This window comes from Mastacembelus armatus, chromosome 3, assembly GCF_900324485.2.
Source record: "Mastacembelus armatus chromosome 3, fMasArm1.2, whole genome shotgun sequence".
NCBI classification, from domain to species: Eukaryota; Metazoa; Chordata; class Actinopteri; order Synbranchiformes; family Mastacembelidae; genus Mastacembelus; species Mastacembelus armatus.
Window position 1 is genome coordinate 20,695,965 of NC_046635.1, and position 13,148 is coordinate 20,709,112.

A 13,148-nucleotide genomic window follows, 5' to 3' on the forward strand; every position below is an offset into this window, starting at 1 on the left:
AAAAACACACACATTGCACCTTCTGTCTCCAGCTGGAGTCCTCACTCTTGAACCAATTTCTTTAGCTCTTCCTCCACCTTCTCTACAAATGCAGGGAAGGTAGGGTCCAACAGACAAATACGTAGGATGGGCTCCAAGTCACCTTGTGCCAAAGAACTGTAGTGATATATTTGAGGCAAAGTCACAGCAGTCTCTCCCAAGAAGTGCTATGGAAGGTGCATATATTTCAGTGAAATCAAAAAAGACAAAATTAATTAAGTAGTCTCTATTAGCATTCACAATTTACAGTAGGAATGTATAACACCCCATACCTCAGGAATAATTGCTATAAACATTATGCTCATTAGATAAACACATTCACAATTATGCTGCATAACCTACTGTGTGCACAATACCTGTGTAAGACGCTTTAAGGACAATGATCCTTGGGCAACTTCAGGCTCACCTCCAACAGCTTTTACCTGACAAGTCTGTTGACAGACAAAAGAAGAAAAACGATTTGACAATTATGGCATGACAACACAGGGTTAAGATGCCAATCGATGGCTTCATTACTAATTGAAAAATATCCATCTCTCAAAACCCCTTCATCTTCACTGTGAACTCCTTCAGTGTCTGCTCCCTAAAGGTCAAATTCAACCTGATGGGAGCATCCCTTCCTTTCTCAGTCTTTTGTGTTAAATGTTGTGAAGACAAGAAGCAATGGAGCTCATTTTTACTCAGAATCCATTTTTTAACAAACTGTTCTGAGTGTTATCCAATTTAAAAGTGGGTAAAAGGCAAGTGCTGTCATGAAGCAGAACTGATTAAAAGTACCAACAATGTCATCCCTGTGTCACCGCCACAGTGTAAATTTTAAGTTCATAAATGCTTTGATAGTACTTTTTTTTAAGCTTTTGGCTTTGTGATAAAAATATTTTCATAATTAATAATAAACCTGTCAAAGCAACATGAAGATTTTATTCTGTGGCTTTAGTGGCATGTCACTTTGATGATTGTATAATTAATTTATTTATTATATTACAGTTTTTAATTCCTTTCTGGGCATGTTTTGGGTGGGGCATACTGTATTCTACACCATATATTGCATTGTGATTGGCTAATGATACATGTACTATATAGTTTTATCACGCTCCACCTACAGTAGCTGTAGTGTCATGTCTGAGAATAAGACAGTATTGTGAATAGCACCATCTAGTGAGGGTTAAATTGCAACTGTTAATGAATCTGATCACAGCACGGTGACAATTCTCATTTAATTAATATACTTTCTAAATTTATAAATTGTAATATAATTAATAGTTATACAAGCGATCAATGTCTTATTTCTGTCAAACAAAGACTATGGCAGGAAGAAAAAAAAGCAGTAGTTGACACAAACCTGACTCTCAGCTTCAAGATACCATCAATGTCATAGGCCTATTTCAGGGATTTCTAGGGGCAGTGCGTCTTAAATATACAATGATCGGATATGTTTGTCAGTGCCGTTTACAGTATAGAAAGTTTATTTACTGAGTGGTAAAGTGGGCAAACTGTGTCACTGGTGCAGAGACCTCAGAGGGGGGCTGATTAGGAGGCAGTGGGGCATCATCCTGAGTAGTGACAGGCATGTACTCCATCAGTTTTTCCAGAGCGCTTGAACACTCCTCTATAGCCTCTGCCTTGCTACTTCCATCAAACTGCATCCTCATCATGCGGCTCTCTCCCTGCAGAAAACCAAAAAAACATTTGAACTGGGCCTGTCAGTCTAGTTAAAAGATAACTTGCTTTGCATGTTGCATTTGTAAATCAGCATGTGACTAAAATAGAAAAAAAAAAAGGTCTGGTATGCATGGAAACCTGAACTGTATGTTCAGGCAAGTGATGTCTGAGCAACAAATTTAACAACAATTGGAAACACTACAAAAAACCTAATATATAGTAGTAGTAGTTTTTCTTATACATTTTATGGTGTAATATATACAGGGCTCTTGATCTGGAATGAAAAATAAAGTATTAAGACAGCACCTTCAGAGTAAGTCGGAGCATCAGGTTATCAGATTTCTGGTGTACTTTGAGACAATCTGAGCCACAGAGCAAAGGGACTGTATCCTGAGAGAACCGAGGAAAATAAATGTGGTTAGCAGTTAGGACCGTAAACTGTTTTTATTTACATAAACTGAAATGTTAAAAATATAAAAAATAATCTCATTTGCAGTCATTAAAATCAGCTTAACTTCCATTCATTCACTCATGAGAATTACTGGATAAAATTAGAGGACAATAGTATTGTAGAATATTATAGTTTTATCAGGCATAAATGGAACAAAATAGTTCCCTAAAACTGCCTGCAGGGGTCTCTATTTACTCAGTAACCTCTGAGCCTCATCTTTGAGGCGTATGATAAGCTTTTTCACATACAGAATCAAACAAGCGAATGTGTACAAAAGCCTAATATAATAATTTTCTTATCATCTCAATCAAATATTTCTGGTTAAGGGGGAAAATTATTTTAATTTTGAAAATAAACTACAGAGAGACCATGTGTATTGTTTACAGACAGGAAAATCTCTTAATCTTTTAAAGCTTCTATACAAACTCACTAATATTTGATGATATCAAATAATAGGAATTGTATGCTATGGCAACTAACACCTTTGGAAGGTTTAGGTAGTGTTTGGGACTCTTATGTTAGCCAGTAGTGTCCACAAGCATCATGAAAGCATTAAACGAGGAAATATCCTTTGAAACAACAGTCAGGAGTCCCTGTGAATTCCCTTGACTTTGACACGTGTATGTATCAAGGTCAGCAAGAATGAATGCAAGAGTTATCGCTTGAATATTACTGACTTTACTTTGTTGGGTAATATCTGTTAGGTCTGGAGGTTCCATATAATACAGCAAACTTCTGGTGAATTCAAAGACAATTGAGACTTTATCATGTACAGCAGCCTATAGGCCTAAGCTGTCTCTATTGAAGGCTCCTGAGCATTCACTGCACAAATCTATAATAGTCCAGTCTATCATCCTTGGTGAAAGCTCTCTGCAGTCTGACCTGAATATCTGTCTGGCTTGGCACCCTGGTGCAGTAAGATAGCTATATCTGCTGCCAGAACTCCATTAATGAGACACTGAGCAGTCTGTCAAATTCTTGTTGTCCACAAGGCAGGAAAATAACTTTTCTTGTCTAAAGGCCACAATAATAAGAAAAAAAACCTAGTCCTATTATATTTTTACAATTTTACAATTCAACACAGCAACAGATACCCAATAAAAAGTTTGCAATTATTTTCTGATTGTCCAACTCCCATTGGTCTACTTGTAGAGTTAAGACGTACATGACACTCTGCTGTGTCACGGCTGGCTACAAACCAGTACACAATGAAGATAACACATGTGAAGTCCACGCTCCATGGGACATTTCAAATAAATATTTAATCAAGACATATAAATTAACCAACCTGAATGTCACTTAAAATTTATCTAGCAAGGCTGAAGTGTTTTTTGCATTTTTGTGAGGTTTTACTGTTTGTCCCAGTAATATTCTTTAACTGATTCTCAACGTCTACCCTGAAGGTTCTGAGGGACATTTGGCTTGACCCACCCAAATAATCCAGTCAAGTCCCAGGAGACTTGAGCAGAAATGTCAAGCTCTTCAACAGAATATTTGATTTGATCTTCACTGAAGCTGACTCTGGAAAGCAAATTTATGTTGCCCGTTTGCATCCTAGAAAATCTGCTGAGTCTTTGTGCAAACAGAAATTATTGTTCATGTTCTTATTTTCCAATCGTTGAATCATTGGTAAAGACAATAAATTATATAAAAATAGATACAAAGTGATACAGTAAATGTTACGTATTGTTGCTTCTCTGCCACTCTCTTCAAAATCATGTCCCATGCAGAAATGCCATTACAAGTATGGTTTATTAAACATATGCAGTGCCCAGGCATGACATTTGCAGCTGAAGCCTTAAGTGATTTTAAGTATTTCCCTAGAGCCCTAGTAAAGGTACAGTGCAACACTTTTCAGTCAATGTGTCAGGTTCCTGTGAGTAGAAACATTGTACAGGAGTCAGGAACAACTAACATCTTACTACACCACCTTTAAACTAGTGATTACCTCTTGAGATTTAAATCTCTCATAAAACAGATTATATTTTGATTTTTATCATTAAATTATATTTTAATCTTCAATTATTCATCTTTTAGGGTATATACTGTATGCAAACCCAAGTAAATCTTTTTTAAAGGATTTTTTTGTCTGGAAAGACACCAAGGCTCTATAGTGAATTGGCTGAACTAGAATCAGCAATGACGTGAATTGAAAGTATTGTATGAAATCACCGCCCACATTCGGAATGCTATAAAAGCCATATAGTCCTCTTACCAAGCTTTCCTGTCCTTGTATTACCAGCAAGTATCCTGATTCCACAATTGTAAGGATAATTTCAGGTTTAATGCCATCTGCCTCAAAAACCTGGTGAGGAAAAAAGAATGTTCTTTAAAAAGTTGCACTATTCAGTGGAGAGTGTGTGGAATAATTTGCTTTTATTATAAAATCAGTCTGATAAAATCTTGTATTTCAATGCTCACAAATTGCCTAGAACTTTGTTGCACCGTTTATTGCAGTGTGATAAAGTGCTATGGGTGGAGTGTCAATCCAATCGATACTTTGTAGAGTTATGCTTATTATTTTAGGCCTGTTTTCAGAGTTGTCATGCAGTTACTGTATAATGTGGGCAGGTTTTGGTTTATCAGCAATTCATCACTGTTTATATATTCAAAACACAGAGCTCCAACTTGCCATCTACAGTCCAAATCTGTTAATGAAAAACAAAGCCACAATAATTAAAGCCACACTTCCTAATTGTTGCTGACAAATGACCGTGATGCACCTAATCCACAGTCAAACAGGCCTTTTTCATCAGTTTCCAAGAAGTCAAAGTAGGAAAGAAGTAAATAATGACATCAGTGGAACTAATGTTTTCAGAAATGATGTGATACTAATATATTAATAGCATAAACATATCTATATCTATCTTTTCACAATATTTGAATTAAGCCACTGTTGAATTTTCAGTCTATTTACCGAGATGTATTTTTGTGGAGAGGCTATTTTGTTCTCATATGAACTGCTGTGTGAGTACCAAACCTGAATCTAAAACAGGATTGGGAATCACTGTAAAACCGCTTTACTTGAGAGTGAAGCGTCAAACACAGGTCTTCACAGGCGATGAATTCTCTCCATCACACATAAAGACAACCTTACTTTTTCTCTTTTGCTTTTCTTAATTTTAACTGAATACCTTCACATTTTCTGACTCAGCCAAAATAAGGATTTTCAGGCTCACCAATTTGAGTTCTTGTAAAATGAAAGGGACATTTACCTTTTTTGGACAAAGTCCTAAACATGACTTAATTATTTAAGAAATACAGAAAAGACTAATCAATGCTTAAAACACGTGCTCTGTGCAGAATGAAATCTCAACTCATACATCCCTTAGATTTCTGTTGATAACATGTCTGCTAGTGGATTTTTGGTGAATTGAGAAGAGGTAAATAGATTACAGGAATTTACCATCATTGTTAAACTGACAGAAAAGTAAAATGTGTATTTTCTATACATTTTACAAGAACATAAAGCTATAATCACGTCCTTTTACAACAGTTACACTTTTGGTTAAACATAATTTCGATTTGGGAAGGGAGCTAAAATAACAATTTTTTTTAACTTCATAGATACTTAATGTTTAAAATGGCTCAACATCCGTCCGGGATTTTCAAAATAGCAAGCGGGTTAAATAGAAACTCCATGCTGGCTAGCAGGTGACGCTAGGTTCCAAGAAAACCTGTATTAGTTAGTAGGCTAATAAAAAATTGGTTTTATTCATATGTGTGCATACTAAAATAATCATGTAATAAACCAGTTTGGCTGTAATGGCGGGAGCTGTTGGCTGGGATTAAGTTGGGAGTATTAAAACAATTCATTTTAGCTATTTAGCTAGCTAACGTTAGCATGAGGTCCATCACCTTCCAAGGGTGTCCCCTGGTCTTTGTGGAGCCTGGGACGAAGCGTCCATAGCGTTTCAACTTCCATCCCCGACTGGTGGCCATTTCCAGTAAGTACCAGACAACTTCTTTGATATTTTCTAACCAAGTAACCGACCTCTGACCGGCTAACTCACAGGATGAGCAGGTTAGCTTGCCTCCCCTCTTTAACCCACGATGGATATATACACAAACTGCATTATGGAGATTAGCTTAATTAATTTTATACGTGTAAGTAGCTTTATGTGCTGCATTTGACCACGGACTTTAGTTTTGTAGTCATTTGATTGACTTCCTAACTAGCAACAACTAATCGATATTATAGATAAAAATCGATTATTGAAATGGTTGGCATGGAATATATTTATGGATTAATTAGATCTAGTGATGCAGGTGTTTGCTGCAGCACAGTGATACTGCATAGAGGCAAATGGCAGAAGCCACAATTAAATCACTTCTACACTGTTATGTGGATAATGTTGCTACCTTCTTGTTTTGAGGCTTCATGTCTGTATTCCCCCGGCACATTTAGTATTTATTAGCTACTGTGTTTGTGAAGCTGAAAACGTCACACACACTGCTGTTCTGATGACTGACGCAGATTGGAGTCGGTATGGATTAAATGTTTTTCTGCATAAACTCCAATCCACATGACATCCAAAGACAGTCTGGAGTTGTTTTAATACATGCAGCTACAGCAGGAGACACAGTGAAGCTCGCACAAGGGGCGGACTGAAGCACTGATTCAGCCTGGGGATTTGACTCCATGCCAGGCCATACTGGTGAACAAGCAGGTAGATGGTTGCTATGTACTATGGTTGCTATATGTTCTGTGGGCTATGTACTATGGTTGCTAATCCCCTGCAGACCACTGGAAGATGTCCTGGTGTTCCCAACATTATGTCCAACACGAGTGCCGCAACACTCCCCAGACTTTTTACAGGTGAGCTTTTAAGAGCAAAGTCCAGCTAATGTCCAGTCCAAATTCCTTAGACAGGGTGTCCGCGGATCCTTAAAAAGACTTAAATTCCATATTATAAAACTATGGCCTTAATTAGCATTAAAATGTCTTACATTCGCATTTCAAAGGTCTTCCTCACTTTTGCTTTAAGTGTGAAATTCTAGTAAACAAGCGCCATTTTAGTAAAATGTAAGATCTGTTTAAATTTCATAATATAATTAGATTTGTTGCAGCCCTGTTCCCAACAAAGGTTGAGCTGTCCCTCCATAATAGTCTAGGGGCCCCCCTGCCACTTTGGTCCCCTGGGTAGGTCCGTTCAGTAAGCCATCCATGCATTTGACATTAAACGTATTATGCAGGACCAGGAACATTAATTAAATTCTCAAAACTACTTTTTTATTCTCCGTGTCATGGAGTCACTTGTTTGCGTCATGTAAACAATTTCTTTCTTTTTAACACATTGCAAATCCTTTAGCACATTCATGCAAATGATTATGCATCATTGTCTGCTGTGCCTGCCTTCCTTATCAATTGCTAATGCTATGTCATGTATTATACTGGTTGTCTGTTGAATAGTCTTACTTCCCAAAAGATTTGTTCATTGCAGAAATCAGTACCGGCAAAATGGTTGAAGCAGTTGTTCTAATCTGCCAAGCATATTTCGTCACATTTCTATTAGACCTTTATTAAATTGATGAATTGTTCTCAGGGGAATCTTGACTTTCAGTAATGCAGGGGAATGTATGAAGCATTAGATTAACCAGTTTTCTAAAATAGCTCAGAGGTGCATCTCATGAACCTTTAGTTGTCAAGCATACTGTATATACACAGAGTACAACTGTGTTGCAATTTCTGACAATGGAAGAACAAGGAAATGAAAAGTGTCAGCTATTGGGAAGAAGAAGAGGATTGAGGCTGGGTAGTGAGGGATCAGGAAGCCAAAACAGAGGAAGCGGTGGAAGTTCCTGATGAAACGGCCACACGTGGACCATGCTGTCAATCATCGCATTACAATTGCTGAGGCCGGTCAAAAGGGCAACTGAATGGTGGGAGAACAGCTACATTCTTAATCAGTCATAACTGTACTGTGTACTTACTGTTAGGCTTCATGTTATGTACAGGAGTCACTCAAATTTCACAGTGTACAGTAAATGTACATGCTGTAAATTCACTTTAATGCATGTAGATGTATACATATATGCATGTATGCATACATAATTAAAAACTTTATACTGTTGAAGTTGATATGTCTTATAGAAAAAGTGCAGCCAGTCAGTGTCACTAAAAACATAGCCATGATTTGTATTAGATAATATCTATAGTGCTTATTGTTTGTAAACAATGACAACAGGACTTGTCATAGTGACGGCACAGGCATGCTCATTGACATCAATATTTACTTTTGAGACTTAAACTGAGGATTTTGAGGAAGTTACTGGCTTTTTTCTTTAGGTAATCCATGGGAGGTGCTGTTTTTACGAATTGTTCTGAGAAATGCACTTACTGTTTTGCAAATCCTAAGAATGATTGGAGAAATGTACCAAAACAACGAATAAAACTGTAACATTGAGCAGTTATTAATTCACCACCCACTTGTGCTATGTGGGACATAAAACCAGCGCATTAATTGTGCTAGAGCCGACAGTCATTCTAAACCTTTAGTTTATGAGCTTTATTGCTTTGTTACAGTTAGCATAAAAATATCTCCTATATATATAAATAAAATAAATATATCCTAACCTGTATTCCCACCACATTTATTTTGTAATTCTTAACTAGGCTACTGTACTTAATAAGATTGAGCACTGCTTAATGTCAGATATTTAACCCAGATGGTTTGTATATTTCAAGAGCAAATGAAGGGATGAGGAGAAGAGAGGAAAAAACTTTTTGCAACAGTAAGTACAGAAACACAAGAGTAAAGAAAGAGCCAGTATAAAGAAATGCCTTCATTTTGATAAATGATTTAGTCATGATTAAAATATGTTCCAAAGCATCCTAATAATGTTACATTTTCCCTGAAAATCATGATATATTCCTCTCTGAAGATATGATTTTCAAGTTACAACTCATTTGATCAGCCATAAAAAGTTATAGCAGTGACTGACAGTGATCCAATACTGGATCTCCTTGTAATACCAGGTTCAAGATAATTAAATTATTTTTCCTGTTCTTTAGCTATTTATAGCTATTTCTTTTTGCTCAGTACAAACAATGGAACATCATGCCGTCTTTGTTTTAACAGTTTGGAAAACAGGTTAATTTTTTCCTTCATGATGAATAGAGGAGTATTTGAGTGTCTTCACACCCTGATTAAGATTTGTCACATTGTCTATGTGGTTTTCTTCAAAGCTCAATTTTTATTTGTGTTTAACAGCCACCTGTGACTCTAATACAGGCACCAATAAAAAGCCCCAGATGTACTATAATATGATTACATGTAATTAGATGTACATCTGGGGTTTAAGCCCAGCTGATAATGGATGAGGCACATACTGATTTTGACATTTGTGAGTATCTGCTAATGATATGTCAACTGATAGAATTTTTTTTTTCACATTCTGCTGTAAACCCACAAATTAAACAAAAAAATTTGACTGAGGCCCCTTATTGTTTATTTTTGTAACCAAGTGTACCATTTTACAGTTCAGCTCATCAGCTTGTCAGTGTGATCCTCCAGAGACTGCATGTTCAAAGGTGAACTTTGCATTCTGTATTACATTTTTTATTTAGTCAGCCAACAACATACTCTGCCTAAATTACTACCTACTAGGCCAATATGTCTGTAGTAATTTAGGAATTTTAGGACCCAGGAAGGATGTGCTCACTTGTGGAATTGTGCATTACACTTTCTTTACATTTTTCCATCAACATGGAGGGAAGCATTTCTGATAGTTCTCTATCTTTCAATGACTTTTTGTCAAGCATCTTGCTATAAAGACCACTGAAAAATAAATTCATAAATTTGTGGTGCCCAAGCTTAAGGGTGTTTATATGTTAGAACCTATAGGATCTTTTTTTTTTTATCATGACCATATTAATTCCAGAAAGCAAATGACCTTGCATTGAAACTGTCATTATCCTTACTTTATGTATAGTTTATATTATATATATATATATAAAAATGCTTCAAATGCGAGCCAGTGACACTAGAGGTACTTCCTTTTCACATGCATGTGGAAAAGGGTTGATTAATTTGGTGTATATTGGCAGTGTTATCAGGCCAGACAGGAAAAAAAATCATATTTCAAAAATAAAGAGATAAAATGTGGTGTTATTTAACGGACAAAGTCTTGTGTAAAACGTTACATTGTGAAATACAAATCTATAACTGTGGTTAAAATGATATAAAAGATAACGTAAACGTTTTTTTTTTAAATATATATTTACTGGCATCTGAGATGTCATTCGCATAGCCATAATGAGAGTCTCGTAAAATACCTTTCGCCAAGACGAATCTGATGTGTGTGCGCAAATTACGCAGCGGATCAGCCTGATCATTTTGATGACAACGAGGCTACTTGGTGTTCCCTAGCGAAGTCCTTAGTCTTGCATAGCTGAACAATGAGTTTGCATTGCCTACCTGTAGCCTTAACTTGAGAGGAGACCGTTTTAAGAATGGGAAGAGCATTCCCCTTTAAACAAGGTGGGCTGAGCTTATTTGCAGTTCTCGCTCCTATGGCAACCCAATAGATCAGCATCATGAATATTCACAATTCACCAAAACGCATCCTGACTATGGATCATTGATGTCAGCGGTCCCTGGAATGCTCTACTCTATTTTGCATGATTTTTGTCGCGTTGTTTGATGGCAGCTGGTAAGACATCTGGTGAAAAGAGCATCCATCGTCGTGCATGACCTTTCCTTCGTCTTCATAAAAAACCGTCCGTGGGCACGTCCCTCACATGTCACGCTAAGGTGACTTTCAAGCAGTTTTTTCCACTTTTGCGCACAATGTCGGAACGACATAAAGATGTACATCGGGGAGGCAGTGGCCAAGTGGACCGCCCAGGCTGTGCGTGAGGACATATGCAAACTGTCAGGTAGACTGAGTATGAAAAAGACTATCTGTTGTCTGTTTCAGTAGAGCCACGGCGGCCCATGTCATGTGTAGCTGGCTTTCAGGGATTCAGATTAGCTCCAGACTGATCGCGCTCACAAACAGATAGGGAGCGCGGGGCTGGTGGCAATAATCGTTACAATCCAGCATAACAATCTGGATTTATATCATTTTCTTCACTGTGTCTCAATGTCATAATGGACAGGTTGCACTCCTCCATGCGTAAAAGGCTCTACAGTTTGCCACAGCACATTGGACAGAAAGCATCTATAATGGGCGAAGGAGAAGACGCAGACAAGGACACCCGGAGGAAGAGTATTAGGATGAAGCCTCTACCGTCACCGTCGCCGACCTCTGGGGGAAGCTGCAAAGGCATCGGGGAGACCAAAAGTGGGGAGTCGGTGATCATGGAGACGGACATAGGGAGACCGATGAAAACCAGCTCAAATGGAGATTGCCGGAGGTTTCGAGGCAGTCTCTCGTCCATCACAAGTCGGCATGTGCACGACTCCGACTCGGCGGAGGAGAGGCGTCTCATCACTAAGGGGGATGTCACCCCGAGCGAGGAGAGCCCCCCTGGAGCCATTGGTGACGGACCGCCGGATCAGGGCGCGCAAGGAGCCAGCGGTGGCGGTGGCACCCAGAGCGATTGCCCAGACCAGCAGTCAGGGTTTATAAAGTTAGATGGCATTGATCAAATTCTTCCTGACGACGAGAGATTATACCAAGCAGGGTTCATACACAGACAGTTTGGAGCAATGCTTCAGCCAGGGGTCAACAAGTTCTCCCTGAGGATGTTTGGAAGTGAAAAGGCGGTTGAACGGGAACAAGAGCGGGTAAAATCCGCCGGATTTTGGATAATTCACCCCTACAGTGATTTCAGGTAAATGTAGACGCTGCAAACATGTTGTCCAAACAACAAAAGCTTCAGAATGAAGCGCCACGTAAACGTCGATGCTTTGCACAGGCCCAGGCCCAGATGTTTTCTCAATTTATCATTCACGAGGACATTCGTCACCTTAAGAGCGCCCATTCATTTTTTTTTTAATTCAGGGGGCCACCACTTATCTTACTCCTTCATGATAAAACAGTACATTAAATCAAAGTCATGAGTCAGATCAATTTATTTTTCTGCCTTGTAAAATCATTACAATTTTCTAATTTGTATATTGATTAATAAGTTCTTTTCTGGGCTATAACACCACCGAAAAATTCTATTGATTACTTAGGAGATCCTTAGACACACTATGTTTTTATAAAACAGTCCACAAATAACCTTTGCTACTTTCGTGCCAATTTTCTTATATTGGACAGCTGTTATCCAAATAGATTCATAATTGAATCCCTTTAATTGCTTCTCCTTTATTTGAGAAAATGTGTGCTAGAGGTATATAATTTATCATTGATCAGGGTTAGTGATAAGGCACTCACTTCACATTATGCTTTGTAGCATGGCATATTGATTTTCTTTTTTTTTTCTTTTATACACAGTGTTTAGAAAAGCAACAGTTTTAAAGTGTTTTATTTGAATTAAAGTCTTGAGTAATTTTCTAATTGATCCACACATTCTGCAGTTAACAGTGCTGTCTATTGACGAAATACAGCAGCAAACCTGAATGTAGTCCGCATAGAGAATAAGCATGCTTTCTGTCCTACAGATTACTTGTTAGTGCCCTTGAGCATGTTATTGACCATATGCATCAATTTCATGGCCACACAGAGGCTCTTAACAGGGAAAAGGTTAGATTTAAGGTTATTTGTCCTCACTTTTAACAATTTAAATGGTTACTACACATTGTATGGGTGCAATTAAAATGTTTTATTCAAATGGATACTTGCGTATATGGATTTTTAAAATTGCTGATGTCAAATTTGCAAGAGATGACAGTGAGCTCTTTGTCTGCACTTATTTTTTTACCAAAAACAGTAATACTGTGGCTTGAACATACTGTACCAACAATACACGCTATAGAAGAGCATGTATATAAGATTATAATTTGCTTTCTCCAGTCCATACAGTTGAATTTAAAAACAAAAATGCCTCTAGTACCTTCATTGTTTGCATTATCAGTAGGTAATGAACCCCAGCTTTTTCCAC

The 13,148-nt window shown here is 37.7% G+C and overlaps 2 protein-coding genes across 2 annotated transcripts in view; one reads left to right on the forward strand and one right to left on the reverse strand.

Moving 5' to 3' along the window:
• Window positions 1–41: 41 nt before the first annotated feature.
• On the reverse strand, window positions 42–6,094 carry rec114 (REC114 meiotic recombination protein). The gene is made up of 6 exons (XM_026294230.1): window positions 6,011–6,094; window positions 4,368–4,457; window positions 2,008–2,091; window positions 1,554–1,706; window positions 396–470; window positions 42–206 (listed from the first exon to the last, which is right to left on the reverse strand). The coding sequence occupies exons 1-6, from the start codon at window positions 6,092–6,094 to the stop codon at window positions 42–44; spliced, it is 651 nt and encodes a 216-aa protein (XP_026150015.1).
• A 5,147-nt stretch (window positions 6,095–11,241) lies between these two features.
• hcn4 (hyperpolarization activated cyclic nucleotide-gated potassium channel 4) overlaps window positions 11,242–13,148 on the forward strand; it is a 53,934-nt gene continuing 52,027 nt past the window's right edge. The window contains exon 1 of the mRNA XM_026293835.1: window positions 11,242–11,933. Coding sequence (XP_026149620.1) covers window positions 11,248–11,933 — 686 coding nt within the window. The 5' untranslated portion in view covers window positions 11,242–11,247. The remainder of the gene's footprint in view (window positions 11,934–13,148) is intronic.